At 39.7% G+C, this 27,561-nt stretch overlaps 1 protein-coding gene across 1 annotated transcript in view; it reads right to left on the bottom strand.

The window, feature by feature from the left end:
* PTAR1 (protein prenyltransferase alpha subunit repeat containing 1) overlaps window positions 1-12,526 on the bottom strand; it is a 38,305-nt gene extending 25,779 nt beyond the window's left edge. Inside the window, exons 1-2 of the mRNA XM_037373186.1 lie at window positions 12,315-12,526; window positions 7,848-8,017 (exon numbers count right to left, since the gene is read on the bottom strand). Of these exons, the coding sequence (XP_037229083.1) occupies window positions 7,848-8,017; window positions 12,315-12,400 (256 nt within the window). The 5' untranslated portion in view covers window positions 12,401-12,526. The remainder of the gene's footprint in view (window positions 1-7,847; window positions 8,018-12,314) is intronic.
* Window positions 12,527-27,561: the final 15,035 nt, after the last annotated feature.

Genomic DNA, 27,561 nt, shown 5'->3' on the forward strand with positions numbered 1-27,561 from the left:
TTTTGGGTCCCACCAGGGTAACAGCGTGGATTCATGAAGTACCTCCACTTACGCATGAGAAATTAAATATTGTCACTGTGTTGGCTCCCTCGAACTCTACTCTCAGGAGACACAGCATCACATCAGTTAACCTATCCGGCAATCAGTTCTTAAATTTATATGGTAATTTTGCAACTGAATAAGAAACTTGCTTCAAAACTGAATGCCTATCCAGGCTTTTACTGCCAAGAAAATCTGGCTACATTCTCATCTAATCAACTGCAGTGCTGCATTGCACCTCTCCCCTGGGCTGCTCCCCCGTTAGGCCTTGACATTTGTGTAGTAAGTCAGGCCGTTAAGCACACGTTGACCATACCAGCAACTCTGGCAAGGCTAAGGTGTGGAATGGCACTGTCTGTACCAGAACTCCTGTTACCTGGCCAAGGCAAGGAACGAGAATGGGGACCATCAGTTATTCCCTGACAGCCCTGGAACATTCCTGACCCAGATCACAGCCCGAGTGGAACAGCACTGTTGTTACTGGAATATTTAAAAAACTACTGACTCAGGTTACAGCCTGGGCAGAAATTTACAAATTACTACAGCAAATCATTTCACTAAATTATAAAGAGTAGTCCTAAGTTAAACCCTCTGAACTCTCCTGGACTACAATAGGCTGCAACCAGCACCTCCTTGTGAGCAGGATGCTGCTCAGAGCTCGTGAATGCTCACATCTGTGAAGTCAGGAGGATCGCCACCAAAAGCTGACAACAGGGCCTGGGATGAATTTTCAGCTTCTCAAGGCTCAACACTTCACCCAGTGAGAAATGCAAAGGTGCAAAGGCATTTGACAGAAGTATTTCACTGAACTCAAGGGAAACTTTTAACAGGTATGTAACTTTCTATGTATCTCTATGCGTCTATTCCTTTGTGTTTGTGTGCACGAATTAGGTACGTCATAGCAAGCAGAATTAGAATTAATTAGATACCCCATAGCAAGTAGAGTAATACCATATCAATAGTTAAATCACTGCTGTTCTGAAGTAAATCCTATTGATTCACTTTGTAATATTAAATTAGTCAATGATTAAGTGCTACTCAAATCTTGTGATCCACCCTAAAACTGTGAATAAACCTTAGACATCCTTTAGATAGAAACCTTTGAAGTCTGAAACTAAGATTGGACCTAGCCACAGCTAATCTCTATTAGGAGTTTAGAAAGCCAGGGTGTCCACTCTGAACCTTGTGACTCAACAGAAGGACTTCCTTACTCTTTGTATTACTTCCATTAGAAGACCAAGTTGAGACTAAGCCTGGACCTAGCCGCACCTAAGCTATATCAGGAATTTAGAAAACAAGGAGGCCTACTCTCAACTTTGTGACTCGGCAGGAGGGTTTCCCTTACCCTTTTACATTTTTAGTGTCTGTGTAAATCATTCCAGCTTAATTTTAATTTGTATGCTTCAACCATGCAGTAAGTAACAGTGAACACTGCCACTGAACTTTGTGAAGTTGCACTCCCACAAATTCATATTAAAACTATTTTCACTAACAGCTTTTATGGTGAATCTTTAAGTGACCTAAACCATTCATTCACAAGATCACCCTGCATTTAACATACTAAATAGATTGTACTCCAGATTATGTCCCACAAATAAGAGGCGCTTTATTAATTAAAGGAAAAAAAGGATAAGGAAGAAGAGAGTACCTCAGGAACTAGAACCCTGTTTAGTGCAGTTAATATGACTGTAAAATGAAATTTTTAAGTCACTGACGAAATACAACAATAATGGAACATATTAATTCAAAATGCAAAGAAACATGGCTTCACATATTTTTTGAACCAAGACCGAAATAAATTAATACTTATGCGGGTCAAAAAGTAGCATACCTTTGTATCCTACTGTATGGCTACTCTTTCACTTTTGTCAAACAAAGTGATTTTATGTTTTCCATGATGTTCCAACTTACGAGGAACATGTTATGCCATCATGTAATGCAGTGGGGGGGGGGAAATATTATTCAGTGCACTCTGTTTGCACTAAGCTGTTATGGTGATATTTTAAAAGTTACCTCAAGGAACTAACTTAACTTTTTATTTTCATGAGTTCTAGCCAAGGTTTGGGGGGTTTTTTCCTTCAATGAAGATTTCCTTTTAAACTCCAATGTGTTGCTAGAGAATGAGTATTTCTCATATGCGTAAGCTACTTCCTAATTTGCTGCCTGAACATATAGGCCTTTTTCTTTGACGCTCCCAATCCCTCAACCAGCAAAGTACTTCAACACCTAATTAATTTTAGGTAGATGAATTGCCCAGTTGAAATATCCAGGATTACTCACATACCTGAAATTAAGCACCTACTACTTGTTATGCTGGCTACTGTTTCCATTTTACTATCCAAAAACTTCATTGGCAACATTTAACAAAACACCAGTTTTATACGGATCTATAGTTAAAATTATGAGCTGACATTGTTTCATGTAGATTTTCCATTTAACCTTCTTAAATACTAATAGTTATTCTATATTTTTAAAATCTCTCGATTTTACATATCACGAATATACATAACCAAATGCTCTGGTTATTCTGCTATTATTACCTTATTTCATAAACAATACACACAAATTGCCTTTAAAAATGCAATAGGCCAAGAGTTAATAAAAACTCTACCAAGATAACATAAGTCTTCTTTAAATCAAATTCACAGTAGCTACCAGCAAATGAGTTTCTTCAAGGCAAAAAAGGAAAAAAAACAACCCAGGCTCAGGAATTACAAGCTTTGTTGCCATCACAACGAAAGGCTAAGCACCTCTATGTGGTTAATTGCACTTTTACCCCATCCAGCAACTTTCTCTCCAGCTGGTGATTATTTACAAAAGTGAACAATCAACCACCAAAAAAACCCCCACCAAACCCAAAAAACCTTTAATACTAGCTGCTCCCCTAAACAGAAAAGTAACATGCATTTTAAACTTGCTTTGAGCTACATTTAATCTAGACTGCTGGCAAACTGCTGGCTTAATATAATTTTTGAAACATTATGAGGAGTTCAGTGCATCAAGTCTAGATTGACTACCATTTCCCACGGTGACCTTTATTTTCAGCTGCTTATCACTTTGCCAGAGGTCAGTGGGCTGCATCTAAAGGCTCTAATGCTCAACCATGTATCCATGCAACAGGACTGTACAATAAAGGAGACGTCCACAGACTTTTTTTATTTGTAACAGGTAGGAAAGGTATTTGCTAAAGGAGGGAAAGGTAAATGAAGCTGTGCACTGCAGGATAAGAAAAGCAGATGCCCTACAACGCTGCAACAAAGAACAGGATTACAGGCAGTTCCAAGTTAAGTCACAAAATATTATGAACTTTTGAGTGTTGATTTTCTAAATACAGTAATTTTGAGTAATTTAGGTTTTAGTAATTATTAGTTATTACCACTTAGAGGTAATACCACTTATTATTATTATAACCTACCACTTATTACTAAGAAATATATTATAAACTAATATATATTATAGTCATAAGATATATATTATATATATAATGTACAATTACTATGGTACAACCATGCTGTGGTAGTCAAGATACATTAAGCAAAACCTTATTAGAGCCTAGTTCAGACTTCTGAACACTTTTTAGAAACAGTTTCCATAGTCTACATGACTCCACTTTGAACAATACGATTTGTTTATCCTACTAAGTCATGATTTCCAGTTAACATAACTACTCTGGTAACGTCAAAGGTCTGGAACAGCACCAGACTGAGCCCAACTTAAACAGAAATTTGTCTAACATTTTGTCCATTTTCCCTGTGACAGAGGTTCACTGTATCCTGAATATCAAAGGAAAGAGGCAGTCAAAAAGAAAATCTCAAAGCAATACCCAATTCTTTCATGTCAATGTTTTTTGATGCTCTGTACAACAAGTAATGAAGATTTCATGAAGTGTGGATTCTGAGCCAGAGACGTCAAACACCACAATTTTAGTAACTGCTGAAAATACTTTTCCATAGAAAGTCTCACGACAGATCTGGCACACAATAGACAGTAGCTGCCAGCTAGTTCTCCCTATGTCAATAACAAACCCCAACATATTTTATTTACAATGTAAAACTACTTTCTGCAGCATACATTTTAAGCAAACTATAGCATCATAGGTACTCACAACATACCTGTCCTTTCCTACATGAAAGTCTCCTGCTGCAAAAGGACAAATACAATATGTTTTCAGCTCATTTTCTTTTTAAATACGATTGTATCCAGATTTTTATTTTTGTAAGCATATCACACTAAGATGTGCTTTTCAGAAGAGTGTTGTAAAAATGGAAACACAGATTTATAGGAAGTAAGGATATTCTGGGAGTACGCAAAACAGTACTTTGCATTAAAAGAGAAGTTTGTAGTGATTTCAGAAAACCATATTGTGATAATGCAAATAATATGCATGCATAAATAAAAAAAAATGTTGAAGAAAGGATAAAAAACATATTGTAAAATGAGGATTTCTAAACTGGAACAATAGCCAGAAGAAAAGTAGTCACTATTCTGGATTCCAAGTATCCAAAAGAAGCCATAACTAAATTAAATATCTGCCACAGTAAGCTATCAATGACTGACTATAAAGCACTCCCTTCTTCCAGGAGCCTGCCTGAAAAATACCAGACACCACATCTGAAAGCAGACGCTTGAATCAGCACCCTGTTCTTCTTCTCTGTTCTATTTAAGATGGATTACAGTAAATTGAACAACACAGAAGTAGTAACATGAGACTAGATTTGCAATCACTGTTTATTACAAGCATCAATAGAATATGTAATTGAGTACTGCAGCAGTAATAAACAAATCTATCCCTTCACTAGATTCAGAAGAAAACAACTACCTGCCAAATTCCAAGCACACACTTTTGTCTACAACAAGGAATCTGCTGGAAAATCCTTGAGAATATTTCAAACATACATAAAGCGTAACATCTCTTGATAAGAGTATGCCTTACAGTTCTCTATGTCCACCTGGCAAAGACTTCCACCTTCCTTCCCTCCACTACTACAGTTCAGTTTCTGCTTGAATTTCCTATCATGTGTGAAACTTTATGGTAAAACATACTAAACTCTATAAGCTATACCTTGCTCTACAAACAGCTTATTAACATGGAGGTCCTGATCGTGTTTTACAGTAGTGACACAAAACCTCATGAAATACGAAAACACAATAGATGACCTCTTCTCACACCTTTTAAACTGGCTCTTGTAATTGAAGAAACAAAGGAGAATGGAGTTTCATTTTTCAGAAGAAAACCAACCAAACAAGTCTCAACAAACAGGTAATTAGATAATCTAAACTTCATGCCATCAGTATTTACCAACACTTTTATGATCTGCATTTTGAGAGGAAGGGTTCTGCAAGGCTTTGCCCCGGAAGGAAGCAGAGACACTCTTCAAGCAGTCAGTGCACCATACCATCTCGGTGGAATAGGCATGTGCCACAGTGTCACCGCCAGCAAAGCAAAAGCACCTGGACTGGTGTAAATGGAGCAGGGTACCAGCACATTAGCACCCAGCTGTCCTTTAGCCAACAGCTATCAGTGATCTCCAGCCTCCCAATCCAAAAGTGATAAAATCTCAGTGGTCTGTATTTCGACTTAAAGCAACAAGTTTTTGTTTGCATTTCTAGGGGACGACTTCTCTGTCACGCTTGAGACCAAAATGAAAAGTCTCCCTGCAAAAGATCTGCACCATAATGAAAATACACCTCACAAACTCCTATTTCAGATCTGCAAAAACCACCACAGTGAGAACCACCGGTCTTCCTAAGGCTGCCTGTGCTAGCACATTCATCTCCTAAAATGCTAAAATTTGTTTCTGGCTACATGTCAGAGCCAACTTTATTTATATTCCTTGTATTAAAGCTCTTTTTCTTGAATTTCATAATCATCTGCATTATAAATTCTGAATCTGCAACCAGATCACAATCACTGGTTTCCATCAAAACTGAATGTATCACAGCAACTTGATGGCAGCTATCAGAAAGATCGAGGTCTTACTAGGTCCAACCATAAACCACTGAGACCAATAAGAAATGGAAGTTATGTTAGAAATACACATCCCCTAGAAATAAAAGTCTTGTAAAGATGACTGTAATGAGAAAGAATATTCAAGAAAATAAATGATGTGAAAACAAAAAACCCAAAAGGGCAATGTATAATTTACAAAGTCCACAAAAAGTTTTCCTAAATAATCATGTAATGACATGACATCAACCCTCTGTTGGGACACCCATAAAAATCAAAATCTGTTAGGTAAAATAAAATGCAGACAAGCAACAGCTCAGCCATAAGCAACAACACATGAAAACACACTTTCTTAAACTACTCTTTTGAATGCAGAATTAACTCCCAAGCAAAACTGAAACTATTAACAAAAACCAAAACTAGTTTCTTAAACTAGTCTTTTTCATTCTTACTCTGAACAAGACACCTCATAAGCAGTCAAATATCTCCCATGTCACATCTGTTTATAATTCTTTAAAAAAAAAGACAAGATAAAATATTTCTGATGAGAGTAAAACAAACTAAAAACCAGACAGATGAAAAAGGAAATACAGCTTTGCAATTGCCAAGCTGTACAGACTTGTATTACTGATGCCTCTATGTCTGAAATACAATACATATGTTTCTCACTTCCAATCCACACACTACCAGATTTTTCCTTCTGACTCAGGAAAGCAAGACAAAATTTCTTTGGTAAAGATTAACAACACTTCCCTAAATCACTCATTGAATTAAGTCATACCTCTCTAACCCTTCCAGCTTGGGCAAAAGAAAGGACTTACATTTTCAACTAAGCAACCCTACAACATCAGGTTGCCAAAATGCACAATCCAGAGCCTGCCCTCCCCACTAGTAACACCCAGTTCTTTCAGAACAGGTTAAACAGGCTTTAAGATGAGCCAGTGTAGTGTCAAAAAAGGTAAATGGTCTGGATAAGGGAACTGAATGCACCCTAGTAAGTTTGCAGATGACACCAAGTTGGGACGTGGAGTGTTGACCTGCTGGAGGGCAGTCAGGCTGTGCAGAGGGATCTGGGCAGGCTGGAGCGATGGGCCGAGGCCATTCCTGTGAGGTTCAACAGGGCTCAGTGCCGGGTCCTGCCCTTGGGTCACAGCAGCCCCACACGGCGCTACAGGCTGGGGCAGAGCGGCTGGAAAGGGCCTGGTGGGAAAGGGCCTGGGGGTGCTGGTCCACAGCCGGCTGAGCGTGAGCCAGCAGTGTGCCCAGGTGGCCAAGGCGGCCAGCAGCACCCTGGCTGGTACCAGACACAGTGTGGCCAGCAGGGCCAGGGCAGCGATGGTCCCCCTGTCCTGGGCACTGGTGAGGCCGCACCTCGAACGCTGTGTTCAGGTTTGGGCCCCTCGCTGCAAGAGGGACGCTGAGGTGCTGCAGCGTGGCCAGAGCGGGCAGCGAGGCTGGTGCAGGGTCTGGAGCACAAGTCTGATGGGGAGCGGCTGAGGGAATGGGGGCGGTTTAGCCTACTTATCATTCTCCACAACTTCTTGGAAGGAGGTTGTAGGCAGATGGGTGTAAGTCTCTTTTCCCAAGTAACAAGCAATAGGATGAGAGGAAGTGGCCTCAGGTTCCACCAGGGGAAGTTTAGATTGGAATCAGGAAAAACTTCTTCACTGAAAGGGCTGTCAAGCATTGGAATAGACTGCCCAGGGACCTGGTTGATCACCATTCCTGGAGGTGTTTTTGCTAGCTTTATTGTTGGGCCGATGATCTTAAGGGGGTTTTTCCAACCTAAATGATTCTATGGTAAATAAAACATATGCACTATGAATCACACAAAATACTATTCTCCAACTAGGTAACTTACCATCTTTGTTCAGCCACTGTTTTCTTTGTCTGTAGAGGAGAAGTTTATTGTGGACATACGGCAAAAGAAACTTGACACACCAGCTCTCCACACCAAGCTTGTTTTCTACGAGGACAATAGGGCTCCGGTTATATCTGGCTTCAGGGCAGGGTATTAATCCAATCTCATCTCTTAAACAGAAAATAAATATAATTACACTTATTTCCAGTAGATGTTAATCATTTTTCTCAATAGCACAGACTAGCAGTGCTTCCTACCAAGTCAGTTCATCATCTTTTTCCCCATTTTCACTGAAAGCTGTACTCCTTATCCTCAATTAGACTTCCTGATTCTTGCCAGACTGCAGGTACAATAAAATGCATTTTCAGAAAGCCATTGTCTGCAAAACTCACTAGTATATTAACTTGGCAAATAAATGATTCAAGTATGTCTTAAGGCATGGATAAAGATTTCTTAAGCAAAAAAAGTTGATGTATTTTACCTCTGTACAATTTATTCAGACACAATATAAAAGTGGTTTTGAGTTAAGAGCCACTACAAATATTTTGTAGTGCTCTAGTGATAGAAAACAAATATTTTAAGACTTGCTGAAAACTCTGGAAGTAATAGCCATGATTAGATGAGCAAGAATGAACTCAAAATCCTTTAAATGCTCTGTAGGAAGATTCCTTTTGGTGATCCTGGTTCTTCTGACCTTAACTGGAAAAGTTTTGTTAGATTTTCCCAAAGATCCTGAATGAGGAAGGTCCCTGGTTTTTTATTTTTCAATTATCACCTAAGCAGTTTTACTCAGCTGAATTAAACAAGTACCCCTGGTTTTGTGATGGAGATGCAATGGAGCTGTAACAGCTGTTACTGCAAAGGAAACGAAAACACAACCAGTACAGGCACCTGTCAAACCCAAAGCTTCCCAGATGTGCTCTGCAGCAGGCTGACCAGGTGCTCCGAAACCAAAAATCACACAAAAGAAAATCACAGACAGCAATGTCCACGTTTCCCTGTGTCCCATTTTTCCTTCTCCTGTGCAAGGCAGCCTCCTGAACAGGGGCAAGATCTGAGACACAGGGGCCAGTCCGATTAAACAGCAACAGTGTAAGAGAGGCTTTAATCAAGCCTTTTAGAAAGTCTTGATGGCAACAAAAATTCATACCAGCAAAAAAAGCAGAAGAAAGTTAGCTCTTAGTTTCAAAGGGCCATAGCATATGCTATTTTTTCCTCAGCTTTCTCCAGTGTGTAGGGATGTTGGAAGAGCAGCTTTAACACCTTCTTAAAAACAAACAGAGGTTGGCAAGCATTCCACATTCATTTGGACAGAAAGCAACATTACTTTATACTTTCCATTATGCACGACTTCTCCATCAACGCCTGTATAGTGGAAAAAATTGCTGCTGAGGAAGGAGATCCTCAGACCTCAGGCAGGAAATAAAGAGATTGCTTGTGATGTCAGATACAAAGTGTATCCAGGCAATGCGTGAGTGCTGTCCTATTGATGCCCCTGTATCTGCAATTGTAAATTATGATATGCTAAAACCATTAATTATGGGAGTCCCTGCTATTCTGAAACCTTATCTCACTGCAAAACAAAATTAAAGAATGAAAATTAATATTCTGTCAAGCACAGCTCTGTCAATTAACTTCATGAATTACCACAAGAATTTATCAGCTGTTGCTTATAAGGATGTATATACATCCACACCTTCACCTCCTACCAAATACAAGAAGTCTGATTCAGGTGAGCTAAGTTACACAACACTGCTTTAAACATGCCAAAATGACAGACAGGTAGGGTTTGCACAGAGTTGATCAGTCAGCCTGAAACACCCCAACTTCAGAACATGCTCAGTTATCTGAAACTAGCAGAGGACTAGACCACTCCATAATGAAATTCACCAAGATACAGTGCAATGCAAAAAGTGATTTATCTAGTAACTACTCAGGTTTTGCTAAGATCAAACCCGGCCTTCTCATTTAGTGGAAATGTTGCCTCCAGCACTTCAGTATTGTTTTTAATAATCCGTGGTGTTCAGAAATCATATGTTGCTTTTAGTTCCCACAAAGAAACAGAATTCACAATGCAAAATGTCAGGAGGGCAGATTTATATAAGGTGGGGTGCCTGTCTCACAGCCAAAACAGTAATTCAAGCCACCACCTATTTCTGCTCCTGAAGGCCCCTCTGATCTGCAGGAGGAGTAAGTGACAGGGCAAGTCTGTCAGCCCAGAAGACACTGCCTGAAAACACCTGCACCCTCTGCTCCATCACGTATCTAAAGAAAGCTTCTGCAGCAGGACTCACATGCAGGCACCACTGAGTTAGTGCTTGTGAAGTGACTGAAGTACTCTTCATCTTGTGCAAAATACCCCAGCCATGTGACAGAACATGCCTGTTCATGTGATAAGATTGCCCAAACTCACTGCAGGATGGAGGATGCCTACATTTAGGTCAAGTGGCAGGTGCAAGCTGCTCACAATACTGAAGGAGACACCAACTGAGGGCTGCTCTTTGTCAGTATCAGAAGAACCACCAACTATGAAAGTAAGATTTGATTTCTCTCCCTAGATTCCCCAGTTTTCTGATAGTGTCTCTTGAATTTTAGGAGTTATTTCACAGTTTAAAATTTACTTCCCTCAAAACAAGCACCAAAGTCACATTCCAAAAACTGCATGAATTACCTCTACATTTGCAGGATTCCACACTAGGTCACATTCTTAAAATAGAGTGGAAGCAGCCAGACCTTAGTGGGAGATGTTAGCTGTGCTGTCATGAAGTCTGCAGATACTACAGAGCTTCTTCAACCTGTGCAGCAGTTGAACCTAGCAGACAGAACAGCCGCTTTTTCTGCTTAAGGGGGTAAACTAGCACTAGCTCATGCTTCATCACTTGAAGCATGACACATTGCATCAGTCTCAAAGCACACAACTCTCGTAGCCTACTTTCATCTCTGAGACTGCATCTATGAAAGAAAATGGCAACAGCAGCATATTTTTCAAAAATACAAGCTCAAAGTTTGCTACCAATAAACAATTCTGGCAAAGGAGTAGGAGGTAAGAAGAATCAGAACGTTCATTCACAAATACTGGCTGTTTACAGCACATTATGTCTCACAAACTAAAAATGAAGCTTCAGGGCAAAACAGTTCTTTTTTAGAGAGCATCCATATGCTGTATTTTAAAACCTGGCCACCCACCCAAATTGCTTACTACATTTATAGAAACATGAGGGTACTCATTCTAATCCTCTTTTAAGCAAAGGAATAAATTAAGAGCCCATAAAATTTTCCTATGCAGTTGCCTGGCATACATTTTCTGGAAACAGATTAATAGGCCACCACCTTAGAGACTGCAGTGTTTCCGACCAACGGAAACATACCACACTTACACTAGGAGGTTGTTATCCATTATGTGCTTACTCATTTGCCATAGCCAATACGGAGTTTACATAAATAGACATAAAGATACTTCCCTAAACAGTCCGTGTCTTAAAACAACAACGGACAGGGAAGGAAACAGAAATATGGGAGGTACCTAAATCAGGGTCTCGGAGCCGGTCAGCAGTGGAACTGAAAACAAAACACAGGCCATCTGACCCCCAGAATGTTAGATAAACCTGATTCTCTCAAGACAGCAGTAACTGTAGTTTGTGTTTACAGTTATTGTTTGTCTCCTTCGAAACAACACACAATAAAAAGCACCCGGCTCTTTATTTACAGATACAGATTTGAAGGTGGCATTCATCAAACAGCACTGTTTGTACGAGGGTGCAGTTCAGCAGGCTTCAACCCTGAGCTCTGCTTCCAGCAGCGCTACTGCTCTGCCTGGGCGCACAGGGACCCCAACCCCACCGCCCCCAACGGGCTGCCCCGTCTCAAACAGCTGCGAGACGAACCATGCCAAACATCCGACTCAAGCAGGGCTCGTTCAAGAACTCCTCTTTAAAAAGAAATCAATCACTTCCAGGTTTCAGAGCCCTCGCTGGTTTCCATAACGGAGTACTTCTAACCGACGAAGCCGCCCCTGCCGCCCGGCTGACGAGCGGCCGCACGGCTCACCCGCAGCAGGGGCGCTGCCGCAGCCGCGCCGGCGCCCAGGAGTTACTCCAACTCCCGAACGGGTACGTGGCGTTATCCAGAAGAAGACGAGGCGGCCGGCGAGCACCAGCGACCCGTCAAGCACAGATGCCGGAGAAACCGCCTGGCGCCGGCCGGGCCGCTGGCTGGCACGCCCCGGGGAGGTGCCGCGCCGAAGCCCCTGCGCCGGGTGGGAAAAGCCGACGGGTCCCCGCGGCGCCTCACGGCCTGACCTTGGGCCTGGCACCAGCCCTGACAGGCGCCCCCGCCGCAGCCGCCGCCCGCCCACCCGGAGGCGAGCGCGCGGGGCCGCCACGGGCCGAGGAGCGCGCTCGGGACTGAGGGCGGGCAGCGTTCCCGCCCCGGCCCGGCCCCGACCGCCGTGGCCCCCGCCCCACTCACATGCGGGGGTTCCGCTGGAAGGCATTGCGAATGTCCTTCACCACCCGCTGCACCAGCACCGCCACCTCCTCCGGCGACTCGGCCATCTTCCACCTCCGCAGCCGGCCCTGCCGCGCCGCACCGGGCCGGGCGGGCTGGAGCGCTTCCGGGTCAGCGGCCCGCGGTGAGCCGCGGTTAACGCGCGGGCGGCGGGCGGGGCCCGCCTTCCCGCCCACCCCAGCCCCCTCCCGCGGGGGGCCGAGCGCCGGCGGTCCCGCGTAATGCTTCGGAACGGGCCCTGGCCAGGCCCCGCAAGCCGGCGGCGGCAAAATGGCTTCCGTCGCTTGCTCCAGTGGAAGGGCTTTCCTCCCGGGGGGGCATCTCCTGCTGAAGCGAGGCGGGCGGGGAGGCGGCGGCCGGCCTGGCCTGCCGGAGGGCGCGGGGAACCGTCGGGCCGGTAGCCGCGGCGGGAGGGCGCGGCCCCTGCGCCGCCGCCTCAGCGGGGCCCGGGCCCCTTCGGGGGTCCCACCCGTCGGAGCTAGGGAGGGCCGCCTCACCGTGCAGTTGCGAGAGGCCGGGGCAGGGCTGGGGGCGTCGGGAGTGGCGCCAGCACTGTTAAATCTAACAGAGGGCAAGCACCCCTCGCCTTGCGGTGTGCCTGTCACATGCAAACTGCACAGACTTCCTGTCTGCCATTCCCTTTTTTGACAGGTAAATGGTGAAAAGCAGCAGCAGTAATTAATTTATATATGAAACTGGCAGTTTATACCTCTATTATTTTATTATTTGTGCTAGATGTTAAGCCACGTAGCTTAAACAGATAAATGCGCATGTATAGCTTCCCCTGACTTTGAAGAGAGGTAGGTGTACTGATCTGCAAACTAAATGTGAAAAGCTAATTATAATTCTGATCCATACTTTCTGTATTTGGTTGTCATTTAGAACTTTTATTATTCCAAAACAAGTTGTCTTACAAAGCATTAACTATGCATAATTTAGTTGTCTCTCATTTTAAAGCTTGCAATGCCGTCATCATCATCATCTGCTTCATCATTACCTTCGCCACCATCAAGAAGGCCTTGTAGACCCACTCCTATGATCCCTTTAAAAAAAAAGGAGAAAGTCAGGAGAGAAGAAGGGCGCAGTCAAAGAACAAATAGAACGGTGGATGTCCCTCAGAGAAACACTGAATGTGTTCTCACATGCTGAAGTTGCCATTTTTTTGCTGGATTTGTAAGTAAACCAGTCTAAAGCAGAGACATGTTTCATGTTGGCTCTTGCCTTTTTGTTAGCTAGATTCTGTCATTTTTGTTCAGATATGACAAATACAAACTTGGAGATGGTGTCTGCAAGAAACCCCAAGTGAAACCAGATGCTGATGGAAGCTCAGTGTTAAAAGCTGAAGATGTGTTGGAAACCTCTTCAGCTGTGACTGCTGAAAGCTAACTTTTGCTTTTTTACATTGTTTTCCATATATTCCCTGAAGTAGTATTTTTAGGTGTTTATGAACGTCTCTTAACCTTGCTGCTGTAGTTTTCTACATGCACGCTTTATTTTTATTTTCACTTCCTATGAATGCATGTTAGACTCTTATTCCTCTATCAGAGGTTATGTAAAGCGCATACCTTGGAAGTAGAACCTAGGATTTCCTGCATTCCCAATTCCTGTGACTTCCTTTTTTTCACCATTATAATACCACCTTGTGGACTGTGGACTAGCTACTTTGGTATAACGCTAGTTTAAGTAGATAGCTGAAGTGAGGATCTCTTGGTGCTGACAGGTGGCAAACCACCCTAATTACAGAATTCTGAACTTAGTGCCTTTGCAAGTGAGAGATACACAGCACATGTTGTTAGCAGCTCCACTGCAGCATACTTGCAAAAACTTTTTTATGATTCCAAGAAAGTGATTTCTTACAGTAACTACGTAAATGTTGAATTAGCATAGGTTTGGGTTTTTTTCCTTTCAGTAGTTCTTTTTACTCTAGTGCATGCCCAGGAAAAAAAACTAGAATGTAATGGCCTGAGGTAGGTCTAAAATACTATCTTCAAATACTGAGTAAGTGGTCTGATCTATTGTATCTGTTGTAAAAATGAATAATGCTTTAATTTTGATTTGGGCTTTAAAGCAGTAGATTTTTTTTTGTGTAAATAAGAAGACAAGAGCCTGTAAACTCATATGGTACTGGAGACGTGGTTGTTATATTAAAAGGTTGTAGTCTTTCACAAATCTGGGCTGCCACAGATTTATTTGAAGGTGCAGTGTATTAAACTCCATATCAGAAAACTAATTAGATATATTGAGTGGGAAAATTCAGATTAAATAATTCTGGTTTCAGGTAACTGCATTATACAGTTGAGCTCTCTCAGGTTTTCATCTTACAGACGGTACACTTTTATGATGTGTGGTGTCTGAAGTTATTAAGCTGATGCATTGTGATGTCAAATAAGTAAAAATGCAAACTGAGTAAAGGTATTACAACTCTTGATGTGCACTGGGAGATATTTTTAGCTGAAAAATACAAATTGTTTTCTCAAAATAGCTTTGATGTTATGTTCAGCATAACCCAGAATTTTTCGTTTATGCCCCTTTGCCTTGCTCGAAAGGAATAAGGCAGCTTTATGTAGATGACAAATACATTTTCAGGCTCACTGCCTTCTCACTTTGTCCTCTCCAGTTTTAGTGTACAGGTTTGTTTCAAGTAGTTAAAAGCAGCAAATTTAACTTCAGTCAGGTAACACAGTGAATTAAATATTCCAAGTTACATACGAAGTTTGAATTTCGTAAAGAGATTTTGGTGAATTAGACATAAAAGGAACAATGTCGTTACTCATGCCAATGGATTACAAGTCTGATTTTTGGTTTGATGTTGGTTTTTTTTTTAGTTTCAGTATGGGTATAAGTGAACATCAGTCATAACAAATCAAAGTTCTGTTGTGAAAGTACTGAAAGTTGTTGCAAAACTAATACTGTACTTAGAGGTTGCAAAAGTAGTTATTTAGAATAGTGCAATTAACTGCCTATACTGTGTATGACTTCGTGCATGCATTTTGAAGAGAACTAAATATTAAATTGCTATTTTAATTTAAATAGCATAATAAAATCTATTTAAATTGTATACCTTATATATTTATACATGTTGTCAAAGGTTATAAAGCAGGCATTGGTATTAATATTGCACATGATAGTGTACAGTAGTTTTTGGGAGTGATTACTGGTTTTGGGAGTTGTCAGCCAAGCATACTTGCTGTAATTTTGGAGTAATTAGAATATTTTCTGAAATAATTTGTTATTTTATTAAATTTCACATAGGACATAAGAAGAAACTGTGGAAAATATACCATATTTAAATGATCTAAGAATTATATAACTTATCCATAGAAATTTCCCTGGGTAATGCATTTCTATGACATCTGGGGAGGTGTCAGAGATCTTGGAGACAATTTGATTGAGGTAGTTCTTCTGTGATGAGTACAGAACATTATATCTTGCAGCTATCTGAAGTGATACACCAATCTTCTGTTACATTAAGCTTGCCTTAATAAATAACTAATAGGTTGGAATCTTTCAGTTTAGATCCAATTCACCAGATGTGAACTAAAATTGTTAATGTCTTCATAGGCACCTTTACAAAATACGTGTGATGATCTTTGTTTCTGTGCCCCTCAACAGCCTTATGTACAAGTCCAATTGACTTAAATGCTAATGATTTAAGTATCATATTTTGCCTGAAACCCCCTCACAGTTGGTACTAATTGTCCTCCACTTTGGGAGGGTAGAAATAAGTGCACAGAAAAATGGGCACATCAGTCATAGTGATTTCCTGTGGCCTAAGATTGTTCTAAATAGGCCGTAATGGACAGCCAACGGGAGGACAGTTGCATCACCACTGTCCTTGCTTTGCTCTGTATTACAGAGATTATTTGGGAATTTGACAGCTACCGTATAAATGCAGGAAGGCCCAGCTCATTTTTTTCATAAAACAGAAAGCATCAGTCTTCAGATTTTTCAGTAATGTTTCTTTAGCATCAGAAAATATGATGTGTGTATGTGTAGTTTTATACTTGGTAGTTTTGTACATTTGCCTTTCTGGCTAGTAAACAGAAAGATTGTCACTGTTCTGTTTGTGTTGGGTGCACCCAGTCTGAGTTAACAGTACTTTGCTTCAGGCATCACTGACAAATGGACCTGACTGAAATCAGTCCTGTTGTGCAAACGTCGTGAACTTAGTGCTAAGTCACATCTTTTTGGAAACCAACAGTGAGCCAAAACCACAGTACCTCTCTGAGCTAGAAATAGATGGAACTAAAAATTACTACAGTTGCACACCTGTGAATGCACTGAAGGGGAGTTTGACTACAAGCCCATCACTTTACGCTCCGAATATCTGCAGCCAGCAGAGCCCACTGAGTTATCCTGCACAGCAGTGGGCTGCATGGCAATCTCCTGTTGAGTAGGGACACCTCTCAAGGTTATTCCTTGAGGCTGAGGGATCCCTTACCCAGCTGTCTGGTGTCTATGAGAGATGATCTAAAAGATCTAAAAGTATATAAGCTAATTATTTGACATGTAGTAAGTAGTAGATTGTTTGACCACTCTTTAATCATTGTTTAATAAAAGCTTTGGTTAACCCCACAGTGATGACTCCTCTCAGTAGTTGTCACGCAGTGCTGTTACAGTGCTGCTTGGACATTGTTGGTTACTTCTGGTTTTGTTGCGAGGAAGCTCGTTTGTGTGAATAAAAATAATTATTAAGTTATTATTGCATCAAAATTTAATATTCTAATATGTCTTTACTGCAATAAATTATGAAGGTTTTTAATGGTTTCTTAACATAGGGAATGTGGTGCAGCTTTGTTTGTCATGGTCAATGAACATCAATGGGCTAGCGGAAACAGTGCAAACATGGTCCTCAAATGGATGAAGGAGAAAAGGAACAGAAGCAAACTTTACGCTGAAATGTACTGAAGAATATAAAAAGTTTCAGAGAAACATCCCATTCTTTACAGTTTAGGTATAATGGACTTAATTTGTGGATATTAGTTTATCTGCATTTCTCCAAATTAATTCTTTTCCCGTCTTATTAGAAGCAAATGTAATTGGTATGCTAAAGAAAAAATTATCTCACCTGTGCTGAATTATCTTTTGTTGCATGGTATGAACTTCCATAACAATTGAAGCAACCTTGATTTTAATTCTAAAGTAACCTTAAGGAAAAAAATGTGAAATAGATAAAAACTTTTAATTTTGTTTTATTAGTATGTATTTAATATGGTGAAAGTGTTCCTGATACATTAAGTAATGTCAAAATTTTTCTTAAAATCAAACTTTATTTTCATTAAGATCTGTGTTTGATCTGGAGCAGTTCCAGCAGCACTTGTATATGTATGCTACCATGTGTTTTAAGCACACCTATCCTGTCTACTGAGTGAGATGTTTTTTAACAACAGTTGATTACAGTATGCACTTGAATTGGCAAACCATGCACAATCAACAGAATCAATTATTGTAAGTCTGTCTCCGTAGTTTTCTATCATCTTAGTTTTCCTCTTTTAAAATGTAATTTATTTATTGTAATTGCTCTGAAGGGGAAAGAATTGTTTTTAATGCTAGGTGCATACTCTCAGTCCAATGCTAGCTAAGACAAAGCTGAGATTTCTTGACCATTTCCACATCAGCAAACTCATGCTGGAACTTTTTCCCCATGTAAATAGCTGTATAGCCTACTTCTAGTTTCAGTATGATATTACTTACAATCGTTAAGGATGGATACAGACAAGTAGTAAATGTGACTGTTTGGTTTTCCTTCCTATTGTAGCTTGAGGGTGGAATAATTGTGTAAATGAATGTATTTTGTGTTGTATTTAGAATATCTTGAAATATTTGCACTTATTACTAAGTGCCACTTTAGATTACTTTTTTGAATGTTTTCTGATTTTCTGAGGAAGGAAAGAGGTCAGTCCCACGAGTATTTCCTTACATGTAAGGGCATTGATTTTGTATATAATAGCATTAATTTTCTTTTAGGATAAGGATGGTAGAGAATGGAATTCTGTGACTACTCTTATTTCCTTTTTGATGTATATTTACATATTTTAACTAATGCCTTTTAACAGCAGTCTTGTGATATAAACAAGTAAGTGAATCAGTGGTAGTGAACCTGATTCTTGACTGATGAAAATTGAAAAGCCTTGTATCCTTCATCTGGAAACAGAAGGCACAAGGGACAAATTCCTTACTGCTGTCAATGTGTGTGTAATGGACTGCTGAATAAGAACTGCACAAGCAAAGTAAAAAACCTGTTGGCTGTGATCTAGTATATAACTGAAGGGATTTTCTTATTTGTAAAAAATTTTTCTCCTGCTTCAACTTTATCATTCATATTGTAGAATATACCATAGGGAATCTGGAAGATGGACTTTGGTACCTAAGAAAGAAGAAATACATAGTGTCTGTATTGATGACATAATGGAGGAAATATTTCAGTGCTGCTTGGAGACATAGAATGGGGTCACAGTGGAGCAGAATGTTTCAGGAATACAAAACAATTTGTGCTACTTCATCCATTCCGACATCTAACACCTCCAACTTTCTGCTTACTTATAGTTCCTATATAGTTGTTTAACACTTACTCTTGATGCAGGGAGAGGAAGAAGTGGTAATCTGTACTAATGAAAATGCTACAGATTGGAAAACCAAACATTTTAATAAGCTTTCATTAAAAATCTATTCTGAATTTTGTATTTCTCTAATGTTCATAGTCCACAGGCTGTGTTACCATTCAGTTTTAAGGACTATGTTTTTGAGAGTTTGAAACTAGTTTATAATTAAAGTAATATGCACATTCTTTGTGTCATAATTTATTTCTCATGTGTGTTATAAATTATTTTGTACTTTTAAAAATGCAATAAGACTTTTACTGAGGTCTATTTATTTTAATATTTTTAAATTATGTTTTCAATTTCAATTGATCTTAATTTTCTTTTTTGTTCTAGGTTTCTGTGATGTACTTCATTAATGTAACTCTGTTTGCTACAAACAGTATTATACACAAAAGTTTTATTACAAATAGGTGTAGATACCAATAGATCAGTACATGCCCATACCTTATAGATCTGGGGTTGTGATAACTGTGCTGATCAGATTAGAAGTATGTATGTCTGTTGCTGAATTGAGTGCAATGCACAGTAGCTCCAAAAGTATGTCTGTTGATGAAGCATTGGACTGTTTCAGAAAATTGCATAAATTTACATACATTTACAAATCATAAAAGTAAATTTAAAACCATGTCAGGTAGTAGAAAAATAAAGTGCATTTTCATTCAGTCAAGGCTTAACCTTATCTCTTGGTCTAGTGTAAAAAAATTTCTAAGATAACTTTCTGTCTTTGATATTAAACAAAGTGAAAACAAAGGATGGGTTAGCCCTTCATATTAGCATATACTGTGCTAACATAGCATATTAGCATATTAGTACAGTATTTAATTATAAAGCCAGAAAAGCAAAATAATATAAGGAATCCTGTAATTGTTTGTATGGAGACTGCATGACTGCATCTTTATTTTTTTCTGTATGGAGAATGTAAAAAGTTAGGACCATCTCTAAGATTGCAGAATCTTCAGTTAGTTATATTCAGTTTAAGTTTCATTTTAATAGAATGAAAAGCTAAATTATTTGGGGGAAAAAGAAGGTAGCAAAAGTTTGAAATGCTATGTAATCTGTTATTTTCTCTGTAAATGTTAATTGGTTTTATATGAGAAGCTCAAGAGTTAATATCAGCATCCATTTGGGACCTGACTGTAATTGCAAAGAAGCATAATTGTGTGGCTAAATTCAGCCATCCATGAAGGCTGATGGATGTGCTGAAACTATACCATAGCTTAAAGCTGTCATCTTGGCAGTTGTAAGTGGGGCAAATTGTGTATTTACATAGTTCAAACACATCCATGTGTTTTTGAAGCAGCATTGAATTCTGGAAAGCGAGCGTTCAGTAATAAATGGTAGCATTCTGCTGTAGACATAACGGGGTGTGTTTATAGCTTCAGCTCAGTGGTTTTAAGGCAAAAGTGTGTGTTTTGTACATTTAATGCCAATTACCACTGCAGTGGCTGGTGTGTGGCCTGCTGAGAATTGTAGTCCAGGCAGGAGCCTCCTCGGGTCCCACAAGGAGAGTGCCTCGCTGTGCTTGTGACAGGGACTTGGCGGATCCAGGGACTTAAGGCGACTTAGTTGAATGTCACTGGTTTTGCACAAGAAGTTGCTCTCTGTATAGGGTAAGGTGAAGTCCAGGTGGCTGCAGCTTTAGAGTAGTGGGGTTTTTTTTGGGTTTGGGGGGTTGTTTGGTTTGTTGGGGTTTTTTTTCCAATGTGTGTGCTAGTCTCCCTGTTACTCTGCCAGATTTGCTTGATCCTTTTTTTTTTTTCGGTTTGATTTTTTTTTTAGCTCTTTGCTTTGAACTGACTCTGAGACCTAAATCCCTATATGGGCCTTATCCTTAGCTGTAATATTGCAATAACCTGCCACATCTGGTTTTATGCACTGTGCTTACAGAGGTACTTGCTACATGGAAACACCACCTGAATTCCTTTGCTGCTATGCCTCACTTACATTACAGATGGAGCTGAAAAAAACTAGTTCACAGACTTCTTGTATCACAGCCCGTAACTCAGATTGGAACTGACCTTTCTCTGGGCCAGCATGAGTACCCCCCATCATATAAACCCAAATAGCAGTTATAGTTTCAATCTTTTAATTGCTGCCACTGATCTCAAGATGTGAGGCAAATTGACAGCAGTGTTTGTGGTATCCTGGTGACTCATGCTGGTTGCAACTGTCAGTTTATCTCAACAGTTTTTTACCATTCCTTGTCTTCTTGTGATGATTGTGCCTTACATCTCTTAGTTGAACCATAAATTGTCATAGCCTAGTGAATGATGGTAACAGCAACAATTAGTTTAATTGGTTGTCTTCTCCTGAATTTGTGTGTTAACTATTTTTAGTTTGAATCCTTGCCTTACCCACAAAACCTAATGCTTGCCTATCCCAGTGCTACTGAACGTGTTCTCTTAGCCCAGACTGGTACTGGCAGTCCACCTACCTACTTTCTCAATTTCTTCCTCACCCTAGAGTGTTTTTTCTAGTCTTAATCCTGCTTAATGGTAAACAGGAGGTAGATGGGAGGAAGTAAGCAATCAGAGAACTGGATAGGTAAGGAGTCTCACTTGTATTTATAAGGAAACACCTTTTTTTCTTGCAGCACCCAGATTCATATGGTTTGCTCTGCTTAATCTAACCCTTAAATCTTATCTCTTAAATCTTTTCTTCACTCATACTAGCACTTCTGATTTCTTACAGTTCTTGTGCTGAGAGAATTCTATATTCAAAAGTTTCTAGATAATGTGAATCATATTTAGCATCTGCTGAAATTACATGTCCCTGCAGGTAAACAATGCTTCTCAGTTACAGTATAAGCAATCTCAAGTATTCTTATGAAACACAGTTAAAAATAAAAATCCAAGGTTGTGTGCTACATGAATGTGAGGTATCATTCTCTCTTTACTAAGAGACTAGCAGTGCTTGTAATGGTAGCCCCCAATAAAATGAAAAGATCTGAAATTTGCTGGCAAAGCTTCTCTGAGTGTGTGCAAAAATGAACTGCCACTTCCAATATAAATCTTACAGCTTGTTTTGCATGCATGTAAAATAATGAGGTGAGGACCTACATTTGTAAAATGTACATGCTGTTGGTAGCTCTGCATATTTGAAACTTTTCAACCTGTAGTTCCTCAGGTAAAGAGTAAAATATTAAGAAGACAGCAGTTCATACCATATGTAAAGTAATTTTCAAGTTCTTGTTTAGCTATTAGAATGAAGAATTACTAGCACGTAATTTTTTTTGTGCAAAGTGTAGCAACCTTATTAGCTCATCACTCACTTAGCAGGTAAGAAATTAAGACTGGTTGCCAAGTTAAATGAAGAGCTGTAATTCTAAATTTGATGTTACTTGTCTGTATGTCTTTTTGTACTTCTTTTACATGGTGTTTAAACTGGTGATGTAGTCTGAGTCCAAACTTTCAAGAAATCAGATATGTATGATTAGTTTCTTTAATACACAGTTGAAGTGTTGCCAGAAGCAAATAGAAGTAAAAAAACCCTGGCTAACTAAGGACACTTCTGTCAGTTTTCAAATATACAAAAATTGTACATCAGTGGACAGTGGCCTAGTGTATTATCCTCAAATGTTACGGAGAAAAAGCATAAAGTATACAGCATAGCTTTCATCTTTCTTGGTATCGTATGGCCTTGCATTCTAGCCTTGTATCCTTGTTTGAACAACAGTATTTCATGTCATAGGCAGTTATCCTGGCAAGGATAAATAGCTGTACTGTGACTATATGTAAAATGTAGTTGTTACTGCTTTTTAATGACACTTTGGCCACATAGTATAGAGAAAACTTATTAACTTACAGTGTCATAGTTTCACTACGTGACCAGGAACCTTGCTTGTTAAAACATTTCTGAAATACTAGCTATTAAAAGCAAGAACTTCTTTGCCTTTCTGAACATAATCCCCTGCTTTATTTTTGTCCAATGGTTTTCCAGTCCTATCCTTTTATTAATGTCTGAATGCTCTTTGAGTTACCTAGGGAGCCCTGCTGCTAACAAGAACTCAGGCTCTGTGGTTCTTGATTAAATGCCTCCTGTAGATGGGTTCAGCTCAATTAATGTTGACAGAAACTAGAGCAGTTTTTCAGAAGCCCTTGCTCATACTCAGTCCTTGCTGATGTCGAAAGCTGTGTTTTCTGGCTTTATTAAAATGAAAATTCTGTGAGAATATTCTTCATTTCATACCAAACACAAAGAATGGAGAAGTGGAAGGGCTGTGCAGTAACACAAAACTTAATGCAAACTCGTGCTTTAGAGATCCAGATTGTGATTAAAGACTAGACTTGATATAAATTAGGACACTTGGCATATACCTCAGTTTCTCTTATTTCCTGTTGTGCTTTAAAAAGGAAGAACATATTTGATAGCCCTGTACCTGGAATGTGACAAGGTGGTTGCATTGCTGTGTTGACCAAGGTCACGCTGCTGATTAAGCTGGGATTCTGTAGGTGATTAATGTCTCTGGAGTGTGTGCTGGGAAGTTGTGCTGTTTTTGTCTTGGCAATATGTTCTTCAGTGAGTACTCTCCTCCAGCAATTGAAGTATAGCCATGGTGAGATCAACTCTTTTCTGAAAGTGCTTACCAGTTCTACTTCTTCCATGCAGCTGAAGTTCTTTTTATGGGTAGTAAGGATAAAGCTGAGTTACTTACATCTCCCTAAAGATGAGACAATCAGGTTTTTGCCTACATAGCTAAAAATCAAGACATAGGACTAATTCTGCTGGTTCAGACCAAAGTGACTGTCTGGCTCCAAGAGTCTGAGGCCACATATGGAGACCTGGGGAGGACTAAAAAGAGCTTGTCCATGCGATACTCTCCTCTGCCTTCTTCCCCTACTCTCTTAGTTTCTGACTATTCCTCAGCTCCAAGGAAGTAAAAAGACTGTAGTTTGTTTTGTTAGTAACCTTCAGAAGATCTTATTAAAAAACACTTGAGTCTTCCCTTGAACCCATATACATTTTTTGTCATCTCTACCTGGATGAGGTGTGGTCTCTTACTTCTCTTTTCCAGGTTTAGTAGTTCAGTATTGGGTGGGAGAAACAACTGAGGCTACACATTAACACTTTGTTGGTTACTGGATTCTGGCAGTCTTCAGCTGCACAGGTTTTCTGAAATGTGCAGTTTTGCATTGTCCTACATTCCTGCCTCTTTCCTCCCCTTTTGCTAAATCAGTGTGTGTACCTATGTGTATAAATTTTGATAGGCAAACAAACAGTCCTTCTTTGCCCAAGGGACTAGGAAAGTTGTCTTGCATACTTCCCACTGTGAAAAGTTCTTGCAGCATTTTGCTTTTTTTGTCAAAGCTGTTTAAAAAGAAAAAAAAGTGGAAGCTTAACTGGGAGTGGATCATTAATTAGCAGTTTGACAGTTTTACCTGTTCACCTGCCTAGGGGACAAAGGGGTGAAATCTAACTATTAAAGTTACTGACATTTGCTAGATCAGGTGCCATGTCATAAAATGCACAGAATTAAAGTTGAGGCTCCTTATGCTGCTGAGTTCTTCACTCCTACCTTTGTTAAATACACTTTTTGAAAATACAAATAGCTGTGCTCTTATTTTCATAGGAATATTGTGTAAGAGGATTTCAGGTTCTCTTGTGCACAGAAGAGATGTGAATTAAAGAAGAGTAAGTTGTTGACTCACTGTGATATTTGATGCTAGTGTTCAGGAGTTTCTGCATTACAAATGTCATTACACTAAAAGTCAGTGATTCATTGTGACATATCAGTCAGCAGTAAAGTTATGTATGTTCAGAGAAGACAGCATTTAAGATTAATATTTTAGGGCATTTGTGTTTTTAATACAAGTGACTGATGTGACTGCCCAAGGTTAAGTATCTCAGATGATTTGGGCTGCTGCTCTGCTTTCAATAGAAGAGCTCTGCTCTACAGGTAGAAATCGGGTGACTCAACAAAAAAGGGAGTAGAGATTTTTATCTGCTGTTATTGTGGAGAGTTCACACAAGACTTCTGGCACTTTTAGAACACTCTTTACTCAGAGTAGTAAAGACTTTCGGGGCTTAGCCCTCTGCTTTCTGCGTTCTGTTTGTAGGTTTGGGTGTATATTCAGATGACAGTGATACATACAGCCTCTGCTCATGCCTCATGTGTTCCAGGCCTTGACTAGCTTGGTGACCTCCCCTGGACTCATGTTGGTGTCTTTCTTGTTCTGGGGAACACAAAACTGGACACAGTAGTCCAAATGTGGTCTTGTAAGTGCAGAATATTTGATTTGATTTGGCTTCTTGAACTGTTTTAATTAAATGTCCCAAATAATTCCAATTTTCAAATGGAATTTGACCTCCAGTGCAGTTACCAAACAGACTGAGAAGTACATGTGTACCATCTATCCTGTTTTGAGTGAAAGTTTTTTGGGGTTTTTTTTGATACTGAGGCTTCAACTTGTGAATGCACAGCTCTCAGAAGCCACATAATGCTGTTCAGATTAAATGCTCAAGAGTGGAAGAATACCGTTATATATAAACTAAATACTTGTTGTCTGGCAACTTGCTTTTCAGTGGTACAAATAGAGCTTATTGCAGGATTTTTTTAAAGTCCTTCCTCACTCCCCCCTCATGGGCTAAGGTTACCCCTCTAAGCTTTTCAAAATACATTGACATGGTAAAAGTGAACAATTTTATTTAAGTGTGATGCATGCAAATCTCAAATAGTTTAATCAAACTAGATAATGTAAAACGACCTGTAAGCAGAGGGCTATTGAGAATAACAGCTGTCACCTCCGAAGCCTTCAGATCCTGCAATACTTAGTTCTGGTACTTGCAACTTAAAATGCCATATGGCATTATGCAGATATTGATATGGATTGCTAGAAACAGGGAGGTGGTATCAAGATTGAAGTTTACTTTGAACTGGGGACTTGTTTGTTCCTCCATACTGTAAATGTTTAAATTACATTTTTAATTAAGTTGATGGCAAAATAGTTGTGGATCCATAGTTTGAATGGATGAAGTTTCACCTTTCTTTTAAACGCTGGGAAGTAAACAGAGGGATTCTTGGAATATGTGTTTTTGGTATCTGCAGCTGCTGGTTTGGTCTGTATCCTTTTCAATTATGCTTTTGTGGTGCTGTTGATGACTTGCATTCTGAATACCTCTTATTAAGATAAAGTAGCTTTGAGGTGGTGAATAGGAGAGGGTAGTTGTTAATCTGGAGAACATTCAGAGGATATCACTAGGGAGGAGCTCCACTAGGTGCACATTAAAGTAGTTAAAGAGGAGTTACTATAGTACTGGCAATAGGCTATAGTTGTATACATCTCAGCTAGTTTTGTCTGTCTTTAGTTTAGTGTTAGTTTAGTGATCAGGAAACAGATTTGACCTTTTTAATTCTTTAATGCACAAAATCCTGTTTGCCAGTAAATGTTTTCTTTACTCTGAAGGGGAGGCATAGATCTTGTTATCTCCCAAGTACAATGAGATGCAACTGCAAATGTCACCTGAACTGAAGGTGATAGCAGAGAGAGTAGGACAATAGTATTAAAATAAGATTAGTTTTAAACCTTGATCCTAAAACTGGAGAATGGCCCATTCTGGCTTTCCAAAAATGTGAGTTGAACTTTTTTTTCCTTTCTCCTTTCCTTGCCTTGGCTTGGCACCAAGAGGCAGATCCCAAAGACAAGGCTATAAATGAGACTCCTTTGTATTCAAGAAATTTATGCTAATCTTACTTAATACAAGGAAATACAGAGGGGGTAAGTATTTGTGCCTTCTCCTTTGTTATAGCTCAGAAATTTAAGTGCACACCTGTGAGGCCTGCTTACAACTTTGATTCATGAAACATGCATCTCCATGGCCTTGAGGTTTGGTTTATTCAGCAAACATACCATTTAAATGCACACTTTCCATTGAGACGATTAAATGCAAATTCACTTTCATTAAAATAAGTAGCTTTTCCTCTTTATATGAAACAATAAAGATATATTCACTCCGTGAATAATTATGTGATGTATACAGAAACCGAACAAGGTTTTTCAAATATGGCCATACATTTTCTGCGTCTGATCTGCTGGCACATAGGAATGCCGTTAAGGGAACATGAGGAATAGCTCTACATTGCTCTATGCTGGCTAAGCAGATCTCTCTACTCAGAGAATGTAGTATGAAGAGAAATGAAATGCAATCATGCTAAACAGTTAATTGAACAAAGGTATTTGTGTGGGAGTCTTTCTCTAAGAAACTGTATCTGGCTGTGCTGCAGTTTCCAAGACAACAATCCCCTGAGAGTAACTCCTGTGTTTTTTTGTTCTGAGTTACTCTGTGTATCTCCTAAACTGAGTGATTTAAGGATCAAAAGCTAGTACAGTTCCATTAGACACCTTTTTAATAATGAAACCAAACTGCTTCGGCAGACTAAGTCAAAGTATAGAATCATAGAATCATTTAGGTTGGAAAAGACCTTTGAGATAATCAAATCCAGCTGTTAACCCACAACTGCCAAGTTCACCACTAAACCGAGTCCCTAAGCACCACATCTACATATTTTTAAAATACCTTCAAGGACAGTGATTCTAGCACCTCCCTGGGCAGCCTGTTCTAATGCTCCACCACCCTTGCAGTGAAGAAATTTTTCCTAATACCCCATC

The sequence above is a fragment of the Falco rusticolus genome, chromosome Z (assembly GCF_015220075.1).
Source record: "Falco rusticolus isolate bFalRus1 chromosome Z, bFalRus1.pri, whole genome shotgun sequence".
In the NCBI taxonomy this organism is placed as follows: Eukaryota; Metazoa; Chordata; class Aves; order Falconiformes; family Falconidae; genus Falco; species Falco rusticolus.